A 14,320-nucleotide genomic window follows, 5' to 3' on the forward strand; every position below is an offset into this window, starting at 1 on the left:
AGGTTGGTCATTGTCACAGCAACTCCTCTTTGCTGGGAGGGAACACCAGTGGGTGTCCTTGCACTGTTTCTGCATGGGGTTTTTAGGTCACTTATGCAGCCAGGAGGGCACAGTGATGGGAGCAGCCAGAGATTAGAGATTGACACCGCTGCGCAGCCTCTGGAATGGGATGGTGTGGGGCCCCTGTGCAAGGTAAAACTTGGAGGCGTTTTGGATGGAGTTCTGCAACCTCCACGGAATATTCCATAGGAAGTAGTTGGGAGGGAGAGTTTGGCACCAAAGCAGAGGGAAAGCGGGGCCTCCATCCCTTCTGCAGGAGCAGCAAGGGCTCATTGAGCACGGACTCTCCTGGTTCTTTGAGTTCTCTGCACTGCAGGTGTACTCAGCAGCAGTGCTGTGGCTCGGGTCACTCAGGTTTGAGTTGTTCTCTCTCCTTCAGCCTTTAGATGAGACCTTTAGTGAGGCTGGACCTGGTCCTCCCAAGGCACAGCCACCATCCTAGCAGCACTGAAGTGCAGATGCTCGGCCACGTGCAATCTGCAAATGCATTTTGAACAGCAAAGGAGCATGCAAGGCTGCTAAATGGAAGGAAACAAACCTAACTTTAGCAGAATTATTTAAAAACAGGCTTTCCAGACTGGCAGGACTTAGCCTGACTGGTCCTTTTTCTCACAGCTTTCCACTCAGGGCATAAATGTAGTAGGAAAAAGCTACTGGAAATGAAAGGCTAAAATCTCTCCTGGATGAAAGCCAGAGCCCTAAAAGGCAGATTGGAAACATAAGAAACCTGAGTGCTGCTCTCATCTGGAACAATAAACACTTGTTAATGAAACAGAATTTACAGAACTGCAGCACCGTCGCTTTCGTAAATGGAGGGGGACACCAAAAAACAGATTTATTTAGTTTTTTAAATAATATGAATTAAACACGATAAAGAAGCTGGCTCCAGAGGCAAAACAAGCAAGAGGAAAGCAGGAGCCAAAGGCAGATAAGCGTGTGGTGTGAGGAGTCTGGAGCGAGGCTGCTATCGCAGGCTGGGAACTCGGGCAGGCCTTGCACCCATGCTGGTGGCCAAAGGCTGATAATGGGATTTGTGAGGCTGGCCACAGAGTTACCTGAATTGTGTCATTTGTGATAATTCCTCTCTGTCTGGTTCAGAAATGAAGGAATTCAGTGCTGGGGGCTCAGTGTGGCTGATGAGGATGCTCTCACCATCAGGTCATGCTTTGTAGAGAGAGATGCTCTCTGGGTGCTGCTCCCATCCCGCACCCTGAGCTGTGCCCCTATGGGGTGCCCTCAGTGCTATCTGATGGGTTTACCCTACAGATGGTCTGTGGCCCAGCTGCTGCCTGGCTCTGCATTGGAAGACCTAATGAAGACCTAATTTTCGAGTGGGTGCCCCCTCAAGGAGTGATGTGCAAAGCTGTGGCTCATGTTTGTCCTTCTGATCCTTTCTGGCTGCAGAAGCATCCCGTAATGTCGATGGAGATCTCAGGACAAAACAGCACATCTCCCTCCTGGAAAGGAACCACAGTTCTGTTCCCCTGAGAAGGAGCTCTGTTTCCATGGCTGTGCTAGAAAGCTCCTTTCAAGTAATTAGCAGCTGAAGTCCGCTGGGGCCGTGTGTTTGAGCTCATCTCCATTCCCCCGATTCCAGCCTAGAATTGGAAGCTGGTGTAATACATACTGACGTTCAACCAATGACAGATTATTATTATTTTAAGTCTTAAAAAATAATCCCCATGAATTTCCTATTGATTTTCCCCAGCGTGTGAACACCCACATTCTCCCTGTGCATAACGTGGGTCCCTCAGGGACTCAGATTAGCGTCTGGCTGCAGACACAGCATGGCTGCAATTCACCATGGAGCTTATCAGCTAGGAGCCATCAGCAGGAGCACGTGCTGTGGCTCTGAAGCAGCTGCACAGTGCAATTCGTGGGTCTGCATAGGCAGCCATGGTGTGGGTGCTGTGTTTTCACTGGTTCCTGCAGCACATCCATGAGCACAGCAGCCTCCTGTGGTAGCAGAGCCCGTTCTCCTGGGCTGGGTGAATCTCATGGGCAGCAGAAGTTTCCTTCTGAATGGCTGCTTTATTTCCGAAGCAGCTTGGAATCAGAGATTTCCTTCCCTTAAATGCTAATAACAAATCCTGCTTGCCAGCCCAGAGGTGTAGTTGAGCTGCCTTTCCAAAACCACCACGTAGGCAGAATTTGTCTGTCTTACTGCTCACTTTAATAAGGTGTTAATTTTGTCATTGTCGTTTCCATCTGGATGCTTGAATTGCTGTCAGTGGGTTTATGACATAGGAAATGCAGATGTGGCTGTAACGCAGAGATCAGACACACCTGAGATTGCAGCATCCTCACATTGCAGGGACTCCCCTCTGAATCTTTCTGCTCTCTGCTGTCTTAAAGCATTGCTGTCCTGTGTTCCATGCTCTCTTTGTGAACTGTTCTGCAACAGGTACGAGCTGCTGAATGCTTTCTGATCCTGAGCGCTCAGTGAATTCCCGTTTGTTCCTTTCTGTCTCCTAGAGTGTGAGCCCATAGAAGCAATAGCGAAGTTCGACTACATTGGCAGGACTGCACGAGAGCTGTCCTTTAAAAAAGGAGCTTCTCTCCTTCTCTATCAACGAGCCTCAGATGACTGGTGGGAGGGACGCCACAATGGGATTGACGGCCTTATCCCTCATCAGTACATCGTTGTTCAGGACACGTATGTTACACTTCCAGTCCATCTGCGAGATGGGCTTGCCTAAAATCAGGTGTGGAATGGAGTGTTTGTGTCAAGATGTTGGCACTGCGTGGGGAGAGCTCATCCTTCAACCTTCCCTGCAAGGAGGGGATCCTATTGAAACGAGCAGAGCTCCGCCGAGGCGTAGGTGTCTGTTTGCATGGAGGTTTTAAGCTTCAGTGTGTGCAGTAAAGATTTGTTCTGGTGCTGGAAGGATGCAGAGCTGGGATCTGCTGGTTGCTTGCAGAACTCGGGCTCTCTCTCGTTTGAACAGATGTGTGATGAAGGGTGCCAGCACGGTGCTGTTGTCTTGTATGTGTTTGAGATTCCGTGCTGCTGCTCCTGTGCTGGTTGTGATTTCCTTCCCTCCTCCTTCCTAGTGAGGACGGTGTCTCTGAAAGATCCAGTCCGAAGTCAGAGATAGAAATAAATTCTGAGCCACCGGAGGAAAAAGTGACGGCCAGAGCTGGTGCCAGCTGCCCCAGCGGGGGCCACGTGGCAGACATTTACCTTGCAAACATCAACAAGTAAGGACAGCCTTGTGTTACTCTGTGTAATTGTGAAGGTATTGGTGATGAGTCCCATAAAATATTCCCTTCCCTGAAGAAAGTCAATGAGCGCTTCCCCCTTTGTTCTCTGCTTTTGCCTCTTCCAACTGGCTCGCTTTTTGCTGTCCTCTTTCACTGATGTGGCCAATGCTCATTTAAAACCCCACTGGCTTCTCTTCCCTACCCCTGAGCTGCCATCTGTTCCTGTTGTCCCAAATACATCCTGTTTTGTAAGCAGAGGAGACCAAGAAAGGGGGGGGGGGAGATGTGGAATTAAGTCCTCGTAACCACGTGTCGCCATTCCTCGTTCTGTTCCTCTGCTGTTATGTCTCATTTACACATCAGTGTTGGGGTTTTGTTTTTATGGGGCGTGGGACAGCCTTGCAGAAAGCATTGATACACATTGTGTTGATGGCACGCCTGGAGGCCCCATCTTGCCTGTGACATCCTTCCATCTCTGCAGCACTTCTCACCTTGCTTACTAACCGTATGCTCGCAGTGAAACAGCACTTCTCCCTCTTGCTTTAACTTCTGCTAACAAGGAGTTGTTCCCATAGCCAGCAGTCAGCTTATGGGCTGAACTCCCCAGATGTTTATGAGGAGGCTTCTTGATCTTCTGTTTACTTTATGGCAGACTTATCCCCTAAATCCTTCTGATTGATTACTTGTTTATTATGAAAACAAAAGCAACTCTGGGTATTGTGCAGGGACAGAATCTTAATGTGATAATTACAGTTTTATGATATTTGGAACTATCAGTTAGCTTAACAGGCTTCAGCAGTCCAAGCCTTTAAAAAGGATGTATTTCTGTGAATGCCTTTATGGACTGAAGTCCTGCACTGAGCTCAGTTTACAGCAATCAGCAGAGCTCTGTTGATATCAGTACTGCTGTGTTAGTCTGCATCAGCTTGGGATCCGGGCCTTCTTGCTGTTATTTATGGTGTGAGCTGTTGAAGTGTGCAGTTCCATCAGAGATCTATGCAATGAACAGACCTTTGCTGCAGCTTCACCACCTGCTAGTTTTTGGTAGCGTTGTGTGTAGTGTTTGTAAGGGCAATGTCCACTCCAGTAGTTCTCCCTTTACTAGGGGACCAGATATTTAGCAATAGCAGCGTAAGACTCATTTTGTTGTTTTTTCTTTAGGAATGAATCTTCTGACCTATGTGTGAGCAGACTTGAGCAAAATTAAATCAGATGGTTTCGCAGTGACAGTTGTGCCACCCACTGAATTATTATTTGGATGCCAAAATCCTACTGGAGTTAACACTTTCTTGCAGTTATTCGTGGGGCTGGTGCTATATATAAATGGATCCTTCCCTGTATAATGGATGCCAAGCTTCAGACCTATGGCATAAAGTGTTCTTCCGCAGTGGCCTTTGTATAATTGGAATGGAATCATGCTGTCAGACCTCATGGTGCTGGGGTAGAAACTAAATTGTTTGGACCAGTTTACCCATTTGATGTCATGTTTTGGTTGATCTGTGGCCCCGTGTCGATAACGCCTTATGGTCCTGCTAAAGCAGTGAAAAAGAAAGCTCTGTTACCACCAGCAAATATTGGAAATGATTGTTGACCTCAAACTATGGGGTTCTCTGCTTGCCAATCTCTGAAAATAACAACTTGATGCCTTGGGCCGGGAGCTTAGTAGACTTATACCGTGTCCTCCAGTCAAAACATTGTAGCTATGCTCTTCTAATGTAATAAAAACACATCATCAAAACCTGTTGATGGCACAGAGGGTTTTTTTTTTGTTCAGAATTAAAAGATTTACTTCATGACCAATTTAATTACGTTCCATCCAAGCTTTCTGTTTTTGCTATGAATGTGCACAGCTGCCAGACTCCTGTTGTTTAGAAGCGTTACATGGAACGGTTTATAACTTCACTGTTTCACAGCGACTCCTAAAACCCTGGGTGAACTTTGTGATGTGGATATCTTTATGTCTCTTCCCATTGTCTTCTGTGTTGTTTTGGGGGGATATCTTCAAATGACAGCCCGTTACCTGTTCCTGCTTGTATTGACTTGTTTTGCTTTTGTGACTGAAGGCAAAGAAAGAAACCAGAGTCAGGCAGCATCAGAAGAGCCTTCCGTCAAAGTGACAGCCATGGACTAGGTAGCTCAATGGCAGAACCAGCCTCCCCAGGAGCCATAGCCGGTTCCAGACCCTCATCTCAGCCCATTATGAGCCAAAGTCTTCCCAAGGAGGTTCCAGACAAATGCTCCATCAGTGGCCACGGCAGCCTCAATTCTATCAGCCGACACTCATCTCTGAAGAACAGGATAGACAGCCCTCAGATCCGGAAAACTGTGACAGCAGGGAGGTCCAAGAGCTTCAACAACCACCGGCCCATGGACCCCGAGGTGATTGCACAGGTAAGGAGTTGCTTTGCCTTCGAGGCCCTTCTTGAGTAGAATCACAGAGTGGCCTGGGTTGAAAAGGGCCACAACGATCACCTGGTTTCAACCCCCCTGCTGTGTGCAGGGTCGCCAAGCATCAGTAGTAGATTTGCAGATAGATTTGGAAGTAGTAGATTTGCAGATAGATTTGGAAGTAGTAGATTTGCAGGACGTTGGGTACAGCTCCGTGGTTTAATACAAAGTCTGCATTGATCTCCTGTGCCTTCCCTTCTGGCAGTGCTGTATTAACGTGCTCCACGTGAGGTTTAGTCTTTCAGCCTCACTCCGTGCGAGGCACTGAGACTTCTTTCAGGAGGGGAAGATAAACAGCCAGCTCCTTACTCCATAAAAGCTTGGCCCTCTTCTTTATTCAGAATTTTGTTTCGACAATAAAAATGCCCACTTCAGAAAGTTGCACGGATTCCAAGGCTGTCAGCAAAAAGATTAAACAATCCTAACTTCAGGACTTGAGAAAAGTGCAGTATTTAGTGTCAATTGAAAGTCCTCCTGTTGGTTGTGCAGACTTGCCTGTGGTTTGGAGGCATATGGAGAAGTACAGTCAAAATAAAAGCAGGCTGCCGAGTTGTGCAGCGTTCACAGTGCCATCTTTATGTGCTTACAGGGACCAGCGTGATTAAAAACCAGCTTTGGACATAATGCTCCTCTAGTTTTCATTACCTGTTTGTTTAGACAAGTGCCTTGAGGTGAGGGCAGGCTACCAATGCACATACAGCTGTGCTTCAGTTTTACAGAGCTCTGCTTTTGGGACTGGCTCCACGTACAGCAAGGAAAGTCTTCCTGTGCAGCTGAAAAGGAATGGTGTTTGTCATACTTTTTTCTTTACTCTTTGCTAGTTTTGAGGCAGGATTGCAAGTATTTGCAAGTATTCCCTCTGCGCAGAACCTGGTCCATTCCTGCTTTTGGAACCATGGGCTGCCACAGCAGTGACTGCGAGCACGAATGCAAGCTGTGTTTTTGCATCTGTGATTCTGCGAGCAGAAGCAGAACAGAAAATAATTAAAAGTCAGGTTTTGAAGAAGTCACAGCTCCTGATGGGGGGAACGATGTAAATGTTGCAGATTGCTGTGTTCCTGGTAGGATCTTCCCTTTCCCAACTGTTGGATGTGCCCGCACACGCATGCCTGCCTGTACCAACTGCTTTCAGTATGTGATGCATCTGTCTAAAGCTGAGGAATGCCTGGGTCTCAGGTTACAGGCAGCTCTGGAGACCTGACTTCTTGGCCTCTTTGGGTGCAGAAGTCTGTGGGTTTCTGAAGAGGAGGGGAAGAGTGGTGGAAAATTTAAACTGTGTTCTTATTCACAAGTCGGCAGCGTCAAGTCATAAATAAGGCCTGAATAAAAATCTGTGTTTTGCCCTTTAGCCCGTTTGTTCCAGTGGAGTAATAATACACAGGTCGAGTCTTCGTAATTCATCGTCCTTCCAGGGCTTTGGTTGATATAAATCAGTTTCTTTGTTTTTTCAATTAAGCTCCAACTGAAGTCATTCTGTCCCTTCCTTCTGAATGTTAAGTCCATTGTTTTCACTGCAGAAGTCTGGGGTGGGAGAAGAAAAAAGGAAAAGAGAGGAGAGGGGGAGCTGTGTGAAAGGCATTTCTCTGAGCCCTACAGTATCTGTTCAAACGCCATTTGATAACCATCCCACATTTTCTATGTTTTCCCCTGACTTCCTAAGCAAAATCTGCCTGGCCTCGAGACAGACTTGGAGGGATCAGATTGCTGTCTCTGGTTTCTTCCACTGTTCTCAGACTGATGTGCCTTCCCCACTCCAGCCTGTGCAGCACAGGGTGGCTGAGCCCCTCTGCTCTGAGCTCTGTGTGATGTGGAGGTCCTGACACAGCTGGGAACAAAGCAGCCACTGTTGTTCATATCAGAATTCTTCTGATGTTCGTGTCAATAACTGTAACGCTCGATAGAATGATGGGGTGCCAGCTGGAACTTCTGCATTTCTGGTACCTTCTCTGTTTTTTGGAAACGTTGAAGTTTTGAGTCCTAATAGTGTTATGGGAAGGTAAGACCACGTGGGCAGCAGGAAAGCCAGCAAGGCAGCAACAGCACATCATAGAATCACAAGGTTGGAAAGGACCTACAGGATCATCTAGTCCAACCGTCCTCCTATCACCATTGCTACCCACTAAGCTACTAAACCATATCTCATAGCACCTCGTTCAGAGTTCAGCATTCAGTGTCAGAATCTTCAGCCTCTTCCTTTCCTTTGCATATTTCCTCTCCTAAATCTCCCACAAGAATGGCCCCGTTGCACCACGTGCTTTTGTGTTCGCTGCTGCATTTTGGGATTGTAGTCATCTCTGATGGCTAAGCAGCAGCTGGAGACGTTGGGATCTGCAAAGGACTGAAGTCGTGTTAGCAATTACAGTTTACTCCCCAATGGCGAGAAATATTACTCAGTGCATAACTTTATGTAGCATATGTTTGTCTTGGGGCTCACTTTGACACTTGAAGATGACCTTCCAGTTGACCTGCCAAGATGATGTGAGCGCTGATGTTTACAGAATGAAGGGGAGCGTGTAGTTCTCCAGCACTGAATTCTCCCTACTTATTTACGTGTCTGACTTACTCCATTTCATTTCTCTTTTGTGTTTGCAGGACATTGAAGCTACGATGAACTCTGCTCTGAACGAGCTGCGGGAGCTGGAAAGGCAGAGCAGCGTCAAGCACACACCAGATGTCGTCCTCGATACTCTGGAGCCTTTGAAAACATCCCCAGTGGTGGCTCCCACATCCGAGCCTTCCAGCCCCCTGCACACCCAGATCCTCAAGGACACTGAGCCAGCCTTCCAGCGCAGCGCCAGCACGGCCGGCGACATCCCCTGCACCTTCAGGCCAGTGAAGTCAGTCAAAATGGCCACGCAGGTCAAACCCCCCGCAACGCGGCCAAAGCCTGCAGTTTTCCCCAAAACCAACACCACAAGCCCTGGCGTTGCCTCCTCTGCATCTCAGCAGCCTGCTGACAAGTCCTGTACTGTCTGATAAACTCGATGCTGCTCTGTGGGTCCAGCCGTGTTGTTTCAGATGAAGAGACTGTGCTAAAGACGTTAGAATTCCTATTTAATTGAATCCTGAACTTGTGCTGAAGGTTTGTGGTGAACTGCTCCCTCCTGCTGGGAGCAGACTCAGTGCTAACAGCCTCATCCTGGTGGTGTCCGTAAGGTGAAGCCCTTCGTGCCACGCGTGGGAAATCCAATATCAGGTCACTGTGAAGCTGAGGAGGAAAACAAAACAGCACTGAGTTGGATCTTGGTTTCTCACTGACGCCTTGCTCCAAGCGTTTGGCTGCTGGAGGGAATATTTGGCAGCGTCATGTTTTGAGTACTGATGTAGTGACTTTATATATAATTCCGTGTTTCGTCTATGGCAGGGGAACAGTAGGGTAGGTTTTAGTCTATTGCATGTTTTGGTGCCACTCGTTTTGTGGAGCTTGGACGGGCTCCTCCTTGTGCATTGTTACGACGTCGCCCGCTGGTGCCACTGTGGTTAAGGGTCTGTCTGGACTTCCATGCCATCCCTGGGTTTTGTTTGTTTGCTGACCCGTTCCTCCCCGCAGGGCTTTTGGTCATCCAGCCTCATCCTTTCGATGACACATCATGAAAAATAGTTTCCTCTGGGATACTCGTAGGTTTTGTGGAATGATACGTGATGTATGTGCAGATATGAACAGATATGTTCCTGGGGTCTAGGAGCGTAACAAAGAGCCCAGTTGTTGCTTATGGACAATCTGGCTGTTTTTCTCCTTGGCTCTCCCATATTTAAAAACAGCTTCATTGTTTTGCAGTGTACTTTTAGCCCATGGGCTGCGATGTGGCGTGTGGGATGGGGAGACTGAATGTAAAAACAAGCAAACTTCAGAAATGCAGCATCCTCTCACGGGGTCCCACTTTGTAATGCACACATTCTTGTTTTGCTCATGTATCAGGATGGATCCTTAACAGAAATCCCAGTGACAAGCACTGTAAAACTTCGACCACAAGTTCTCAAGCTCTGTATCTTCCCTCCCCCCTCCCCCCCATTCCTCCATTCCTCACTTCAGGGTGAGCTGCCCTGGGGTCTGCTCTCATAGAGCAGCACTGCGTGGGACGGTGCCATGGCAGCATGCAGATCCTGGAGTGCTCGTGTTGGATGGCTGCCTCTGGAGGACTCCGGACATTGGAATGAACTTTTAGTACATGTATTTATAGGGCAGGCAGCAAATGCTTCAGCCGTCGGCGGGCTGCATGAGCTCTGTTTGTGCTCTGCTGAGAATTGTCCATGATGCTAATTAACACTTATTTAATTTTTACTAAGGAAGGCACGTGTGCCACTCACAGCAGTGAGGAGGAGCTCGTGGTCCTGTGAGAGAGGAGATGGACTGACCCTCACTCTGCGTTGTTCCCAGGCTTTTCTGGGGTTTAAAAAGTAGCTGCACATCTGATGTTTTCATCAAGTAAATGCAGGCAAGGGCAGGATAAGAGAAGTTGTTTCCCTCTTCCATTTTACCTTCTGGTTTTAAATCTGTAGGCTTCTCACACTTAGCTTCCTTGTGACTGCGTTGTCCTGACGATTGGCACTTAGCAATTAAAGAAAGAAACAAGCAGAACTTCATAAAGAATGGTTTCTTAAATGTACTTTGTCTTGGATTGAAGGATGTTACTCGGAGAAGTGAAGGGGTTTCACTGTGTCCATCCCCACCTGTACAGAAGTCATACAGCTGTATTACGCCCTGCGGGAGGGATCCCCCAGCGACCAGCCAACATTGCTCTCAGGTTCTGATGGACTTCTACCACCAAGGAATCACTTGGTCTTTTGGGGAATAAGAACTGAACTCGCAATTTTTTTGCTCAGGCAGAACTTTCTGGCATTTACTTTACGTAGGGAATTTTTGCTTTTGTTTTGTTTGGTCGCATATGACCAATTACTCTGTGTCAAGAGCAGGATCTCTGTGAAATTTACTTTGACTCATTTGTAATGCCTTATTTTCTTTATATTTTTATGCCTAGCATTCATGTTTCTAGGAACAAGTGTCCAGCCACGCACAGCACATCTGGAGGAGATGCTCTTTTCTGTCTCTGAGGTCTGAACGAGTGGAAATTGAGAGATAAAGACTTCAGGTGACTCTGTCTGTATATGAATTACTGTGCTTATCTCTAGCATCCACAGCTCTGGGACAATCCTACTCCAAGAGGAACATGCTTAGCAGGATAAACTGTATACCGAGCAACTCAACTGGAATTTTGGTGTGCACTGTGATCGACACTTAAACCTACAGCAAGCAATATGGCAGACTGAAGAACTTCTCCTCCTCTGCGTGGCCTGGGCTCGTCCAGCCAGCAGGAAACGCACAGATGTGGGGGGAACTCGAGGAGGAAATCCGTCGCTCAGCTGCTTCGCTCCATGAGCATCCCAGGCTGAGCATCGTTGCCATCGTGGTTTACTGCCATGGGGCACTGGGGAGGTGGGGAAGGAAAACTGGAGGTGTCCACACCGTCCTGCAGAGGCAGCGGGCGTCTGGTGCAGGAGGTGATGGTGTGGGTGAGGAAGGCACGGTGGTTTGCCTGGGGAGGTGTCGCCCTGACTTCCTATCTTCGTGTTCAGAAGAAATATTTGCTCTTCCATGGAAATTCTTTCATGACTTTTATGTAATGTATGGTGTCGGATATAAAGACAAGCAGTGTTTGATAACTGGAATAACGTATGTCTGTTTGATAGTGCTTTGTATGAACAAAGGCTTCTTGTTCATCAGATGTTGGATTCGAGTAATCCAAAGCGAAACTTTTAAAATAGGGTTTTAGGTGAGCAGTCTTAATAGTTTGGGAAGCTGTAACCTCTCATGTTTTATTTCCCTTGTTGGGAACTGAGCAGTGTGCTTTCATGGTTGCTAAATTTCTGCCTCTCTGAGGCAATCCAAAGGCTCTCAGTTATCTCTTGTACGTGTTCTTCATGTCAGAGAAGAACATGGCCCATGTTCTTCAGTGGGACGTGAACCAGCTCTCTCACTTGATCTGTACTGGCTATTTTCTTGCAATGATAGTGATTAAATAATTAGAGTGCACTGTGACAGCAGAAAAAAAAAAATCCGTGTTATATATGTATGTATTTTGATACCTGTTGAAAAGGAGTCTTTGGGTTTCCTGTGATGAATACCTCATATGTTGAATTTTTTGGGTTTTTGTTGAATTGTATTTGTTTTTTTGTTCTTTTTTTTTTTAAGGCAAGATTGTTCTTGCTCAAAAGTAGGTTAAGGTAACCAAGTTCTCATAAATTTATTTACAGAATCCAAACCCTTCAGAGTTCGGCAAGAAATTCCATCTGTTCCGGTTCCTATCTGGAGTAATATTGAGACCATGGAGGTCTGTGCAGATGGAGTTTGCTGCCTCATTTCTTTCCTCCTGTGTGTCAGAACCTCAGATTCAGTTGAATTCAGCTGCGCATGCTTTGGGTTTTGCTGAGCGTTGGAGGGATTTTCTTCCCGGTGTCTCTTGGTAGCACTTCAGACCCTTTGCATCCATTTACCTGATGGACTGGAATGCTCTGCGTGCAGAGGGAAGCCTGGAGGCAGGTGGTGGTTCTCACAGTGCGTGGTTTGCTCATCAGGCAGCTGTGGTGATGGAGGAAGGCCCATAGGGACAGCTGGAGGGGCTCCTTGACTGGTGGGCAGCTTGTGGTCCCTGTGCCTGGCAGGATCCGGCCCTGACCTCGTGGAGATGCTCTGCAATGAGCAGATGCCTTTCCTCACTGCTCTATGAACCACCAGCAAGGGGAAAAACGAAACAAAACAAAAAACCATAGGAACCTTTAGGCACTGCCATCACTACCGGGGCAGAATGAACAAACAAGGGCTTTATTTATTGTGAGGTTTTTAGTCGTAGCCTTTCTGTGGGCTCTGCTGGCAGCCGCGGGGCCACGGCTGGAGGTGCTGAGCTCTGATGGGCCGTGCTGAGCTTCGGCTCTGAGCTCACACATCACCTGCTGAGAACCCTCCTGGATCCATTCCTGCTCGTCTCTCCATTTCCTGGTACTTGAAACCAATACTTGACCACAGCGGTGCTGGGCAGGGCTCAGTTCTTGGGGCCTTTGGGTGGACCTGGAGAAGCCAACGCAACTCAAGGCCTGAAAAATGATGATTATATATATATATATTTTTTCCTTTTTGTGCTTCCTATAACGTGGTCAGAGACGAAAGCGTCGTTCTTTGAAGATGGGCCAAAAAGAGGCGAGGGCAGCTCCCTGCTGTGCTGATACTTGAGGTACCACGCTTGGTACAGGGTAAACACTGAGCGGTTTGCAATGGAAACAAGAGGAGGATCCTTCACTTAAAGGCACTGTAGTAACTTTATGCTTGAAGTGGACTTCACCCTTCCTTTCTCTTCAGGCGCAGCCCTGTGGTTGAATAAATGAAGTCCAATGGACTTGGACTCGTGTGCGTGTGCCAAACTGCTGGAGCAATACTTGGAGCAGCAGGTTCTGTACCAGACCAGCTCTATGTAGCCAAAACAGGGCCAACACTGAAACCACCTCCGATGCACATTGAACAGCAGCCACGTTATGGTTCGACTGTACTGGAGTAGAAAATCTGACTGCAAAGTCTGGAAACTGCATTCTGTTGGTCCAAAGCTTCAGTCCTGCAATGGGCTCTGCGTTGGGGTTTTGGGTTTTGTTAACAGCGGTGGTTTGGTGGGATGGGATGTTCTTGCTTCAACAGTTTCCATTGTTTCATGTCTTCTACACCAATATATATATGGTGTATATATTAAACCGTGTAAAGTTGTACTTTGTATATAGAACTGTACAATATGGAGGTACATCTTTTTTTTTTTTTCTTCCTTTTGGTACAGTATTGTACAGTATTTAGGAGTAATATGTGTTGGAAATGTTAAATCCGTACTGGGGCTACGAACTGTATTCATTGTCATTAGCAATAGTTTTGGAGAAATAAATGTTTTGGGTATGGTGGAAACGCTGACCTATGGGTGCCAATGAATGATGTACGGAGTGGGTGCTGCGGGTGTGCCTATGGGTGCAGGGGTTGGAAGGAGAGAAGAATCATCCTCGTGTGTCTGCAGACAGCACAGCCTTGTCCTGAGTGCTGGGCTGTGTGTCCATCTGCTCCTGCACACACCTATCCAGCGACGGCAGGCTTCAGCAGGGCACGTTTCCCTTGCAGTGACCTGGTTTAAAATTGCTTAATCTTCATCGTTTTCCTGGAGAGGATGGGCCTCAAACTGTCTGGGAAAGAGGATTTGAGGTTGGGATTATGGATTGGGTCGTTATTGTTATTGCTGGGTTTGCCCCCCATCTCAGCGTATGTTTTTCAGAGCAGGGTGAGGGAAGTGTGTCAGGGCTTTGTCACGTTGGATTCCCTTTGTTTGGGTTCCATGGAATGAATTATTTACAGTGAGGGCTGATGTATAACCGAGCTGTGCTGGGGTGACCACGCTGTGTCCCCACATCCCTGGGCAGCTGTGGGTGCTCCTCCTGCACCATTCCATCCCCAGTCCTATGGTTGGTGCTTGGGGACACGGCAAGGCTGCCAGCCCAGCCCCATGTAACAGCAAAGGCAGCTCCCTACAGACTCCAGGGGATGCAGCTGCACGTTGGTTGGTGCTTTTTAAAATTACATGCAGTAGGA

General features: G+C 47.5%; 1 protein-coding gene across 8 annotated transcripts in view; it reads left to right on the plus strand.

Moving 5' to 3' along the window:
* SRGAP2 (SLIT-ROBO Rho GTPase activating protein 2) overlaps positions 1 to 11,899 on the plus strand; it is an 82,706-nt gene extending 70,807 nt beyond the window's left edge. For 6 of the 8 annotated variants that reach the window (XM_048926094.1, XM_048926093.1, XM_048926095.1 and 3 more), the window contains 4 exons: positions 2,536 to 2,716; positions 3,115 to 3,261; positions 5,328 to 5,655; positions 8,305 to 11,899. In XM_048926094.1, coding sequence (XP_048782051.1) covers positions 2,536 to 2,716; positions 3,115 to 3,261; positions 5,328 to 5,655; positions 8,305 to 8,688 — 1,040 coding nt within the window. In that variant the 3' untranslated portion in view covers positions 8,689 to 11,899. Of the gene's footprint in view, positions 1 to 2,535; positions 2,717 to 3,114; positions 3,262 to 4,425; positions 5,656 to 8,304 lie in introns of those variants that run through there. The other 2 variants (XM_048926100.1, XM_048926101.1) reach the window with 2 other exon arrangements.
* The last annotated feature ends 2,421 nt before the right edge of the window (positions 11,900 to 14,320 follow it).

Source organism: Lagopus muta, chromosome 24 (genome assembly GCF_023343835.1).
Source record: "Lagopus muta isolate bLagMut1 chromosome 24, bLagMut1 primary, whole genome shotgun sequence".
Lineage (NCBI taxonomy): Eukaryota > Metazoa > Chordata > Aves > Galliformes > Phasianidae > Lagopus > Lagopus muta.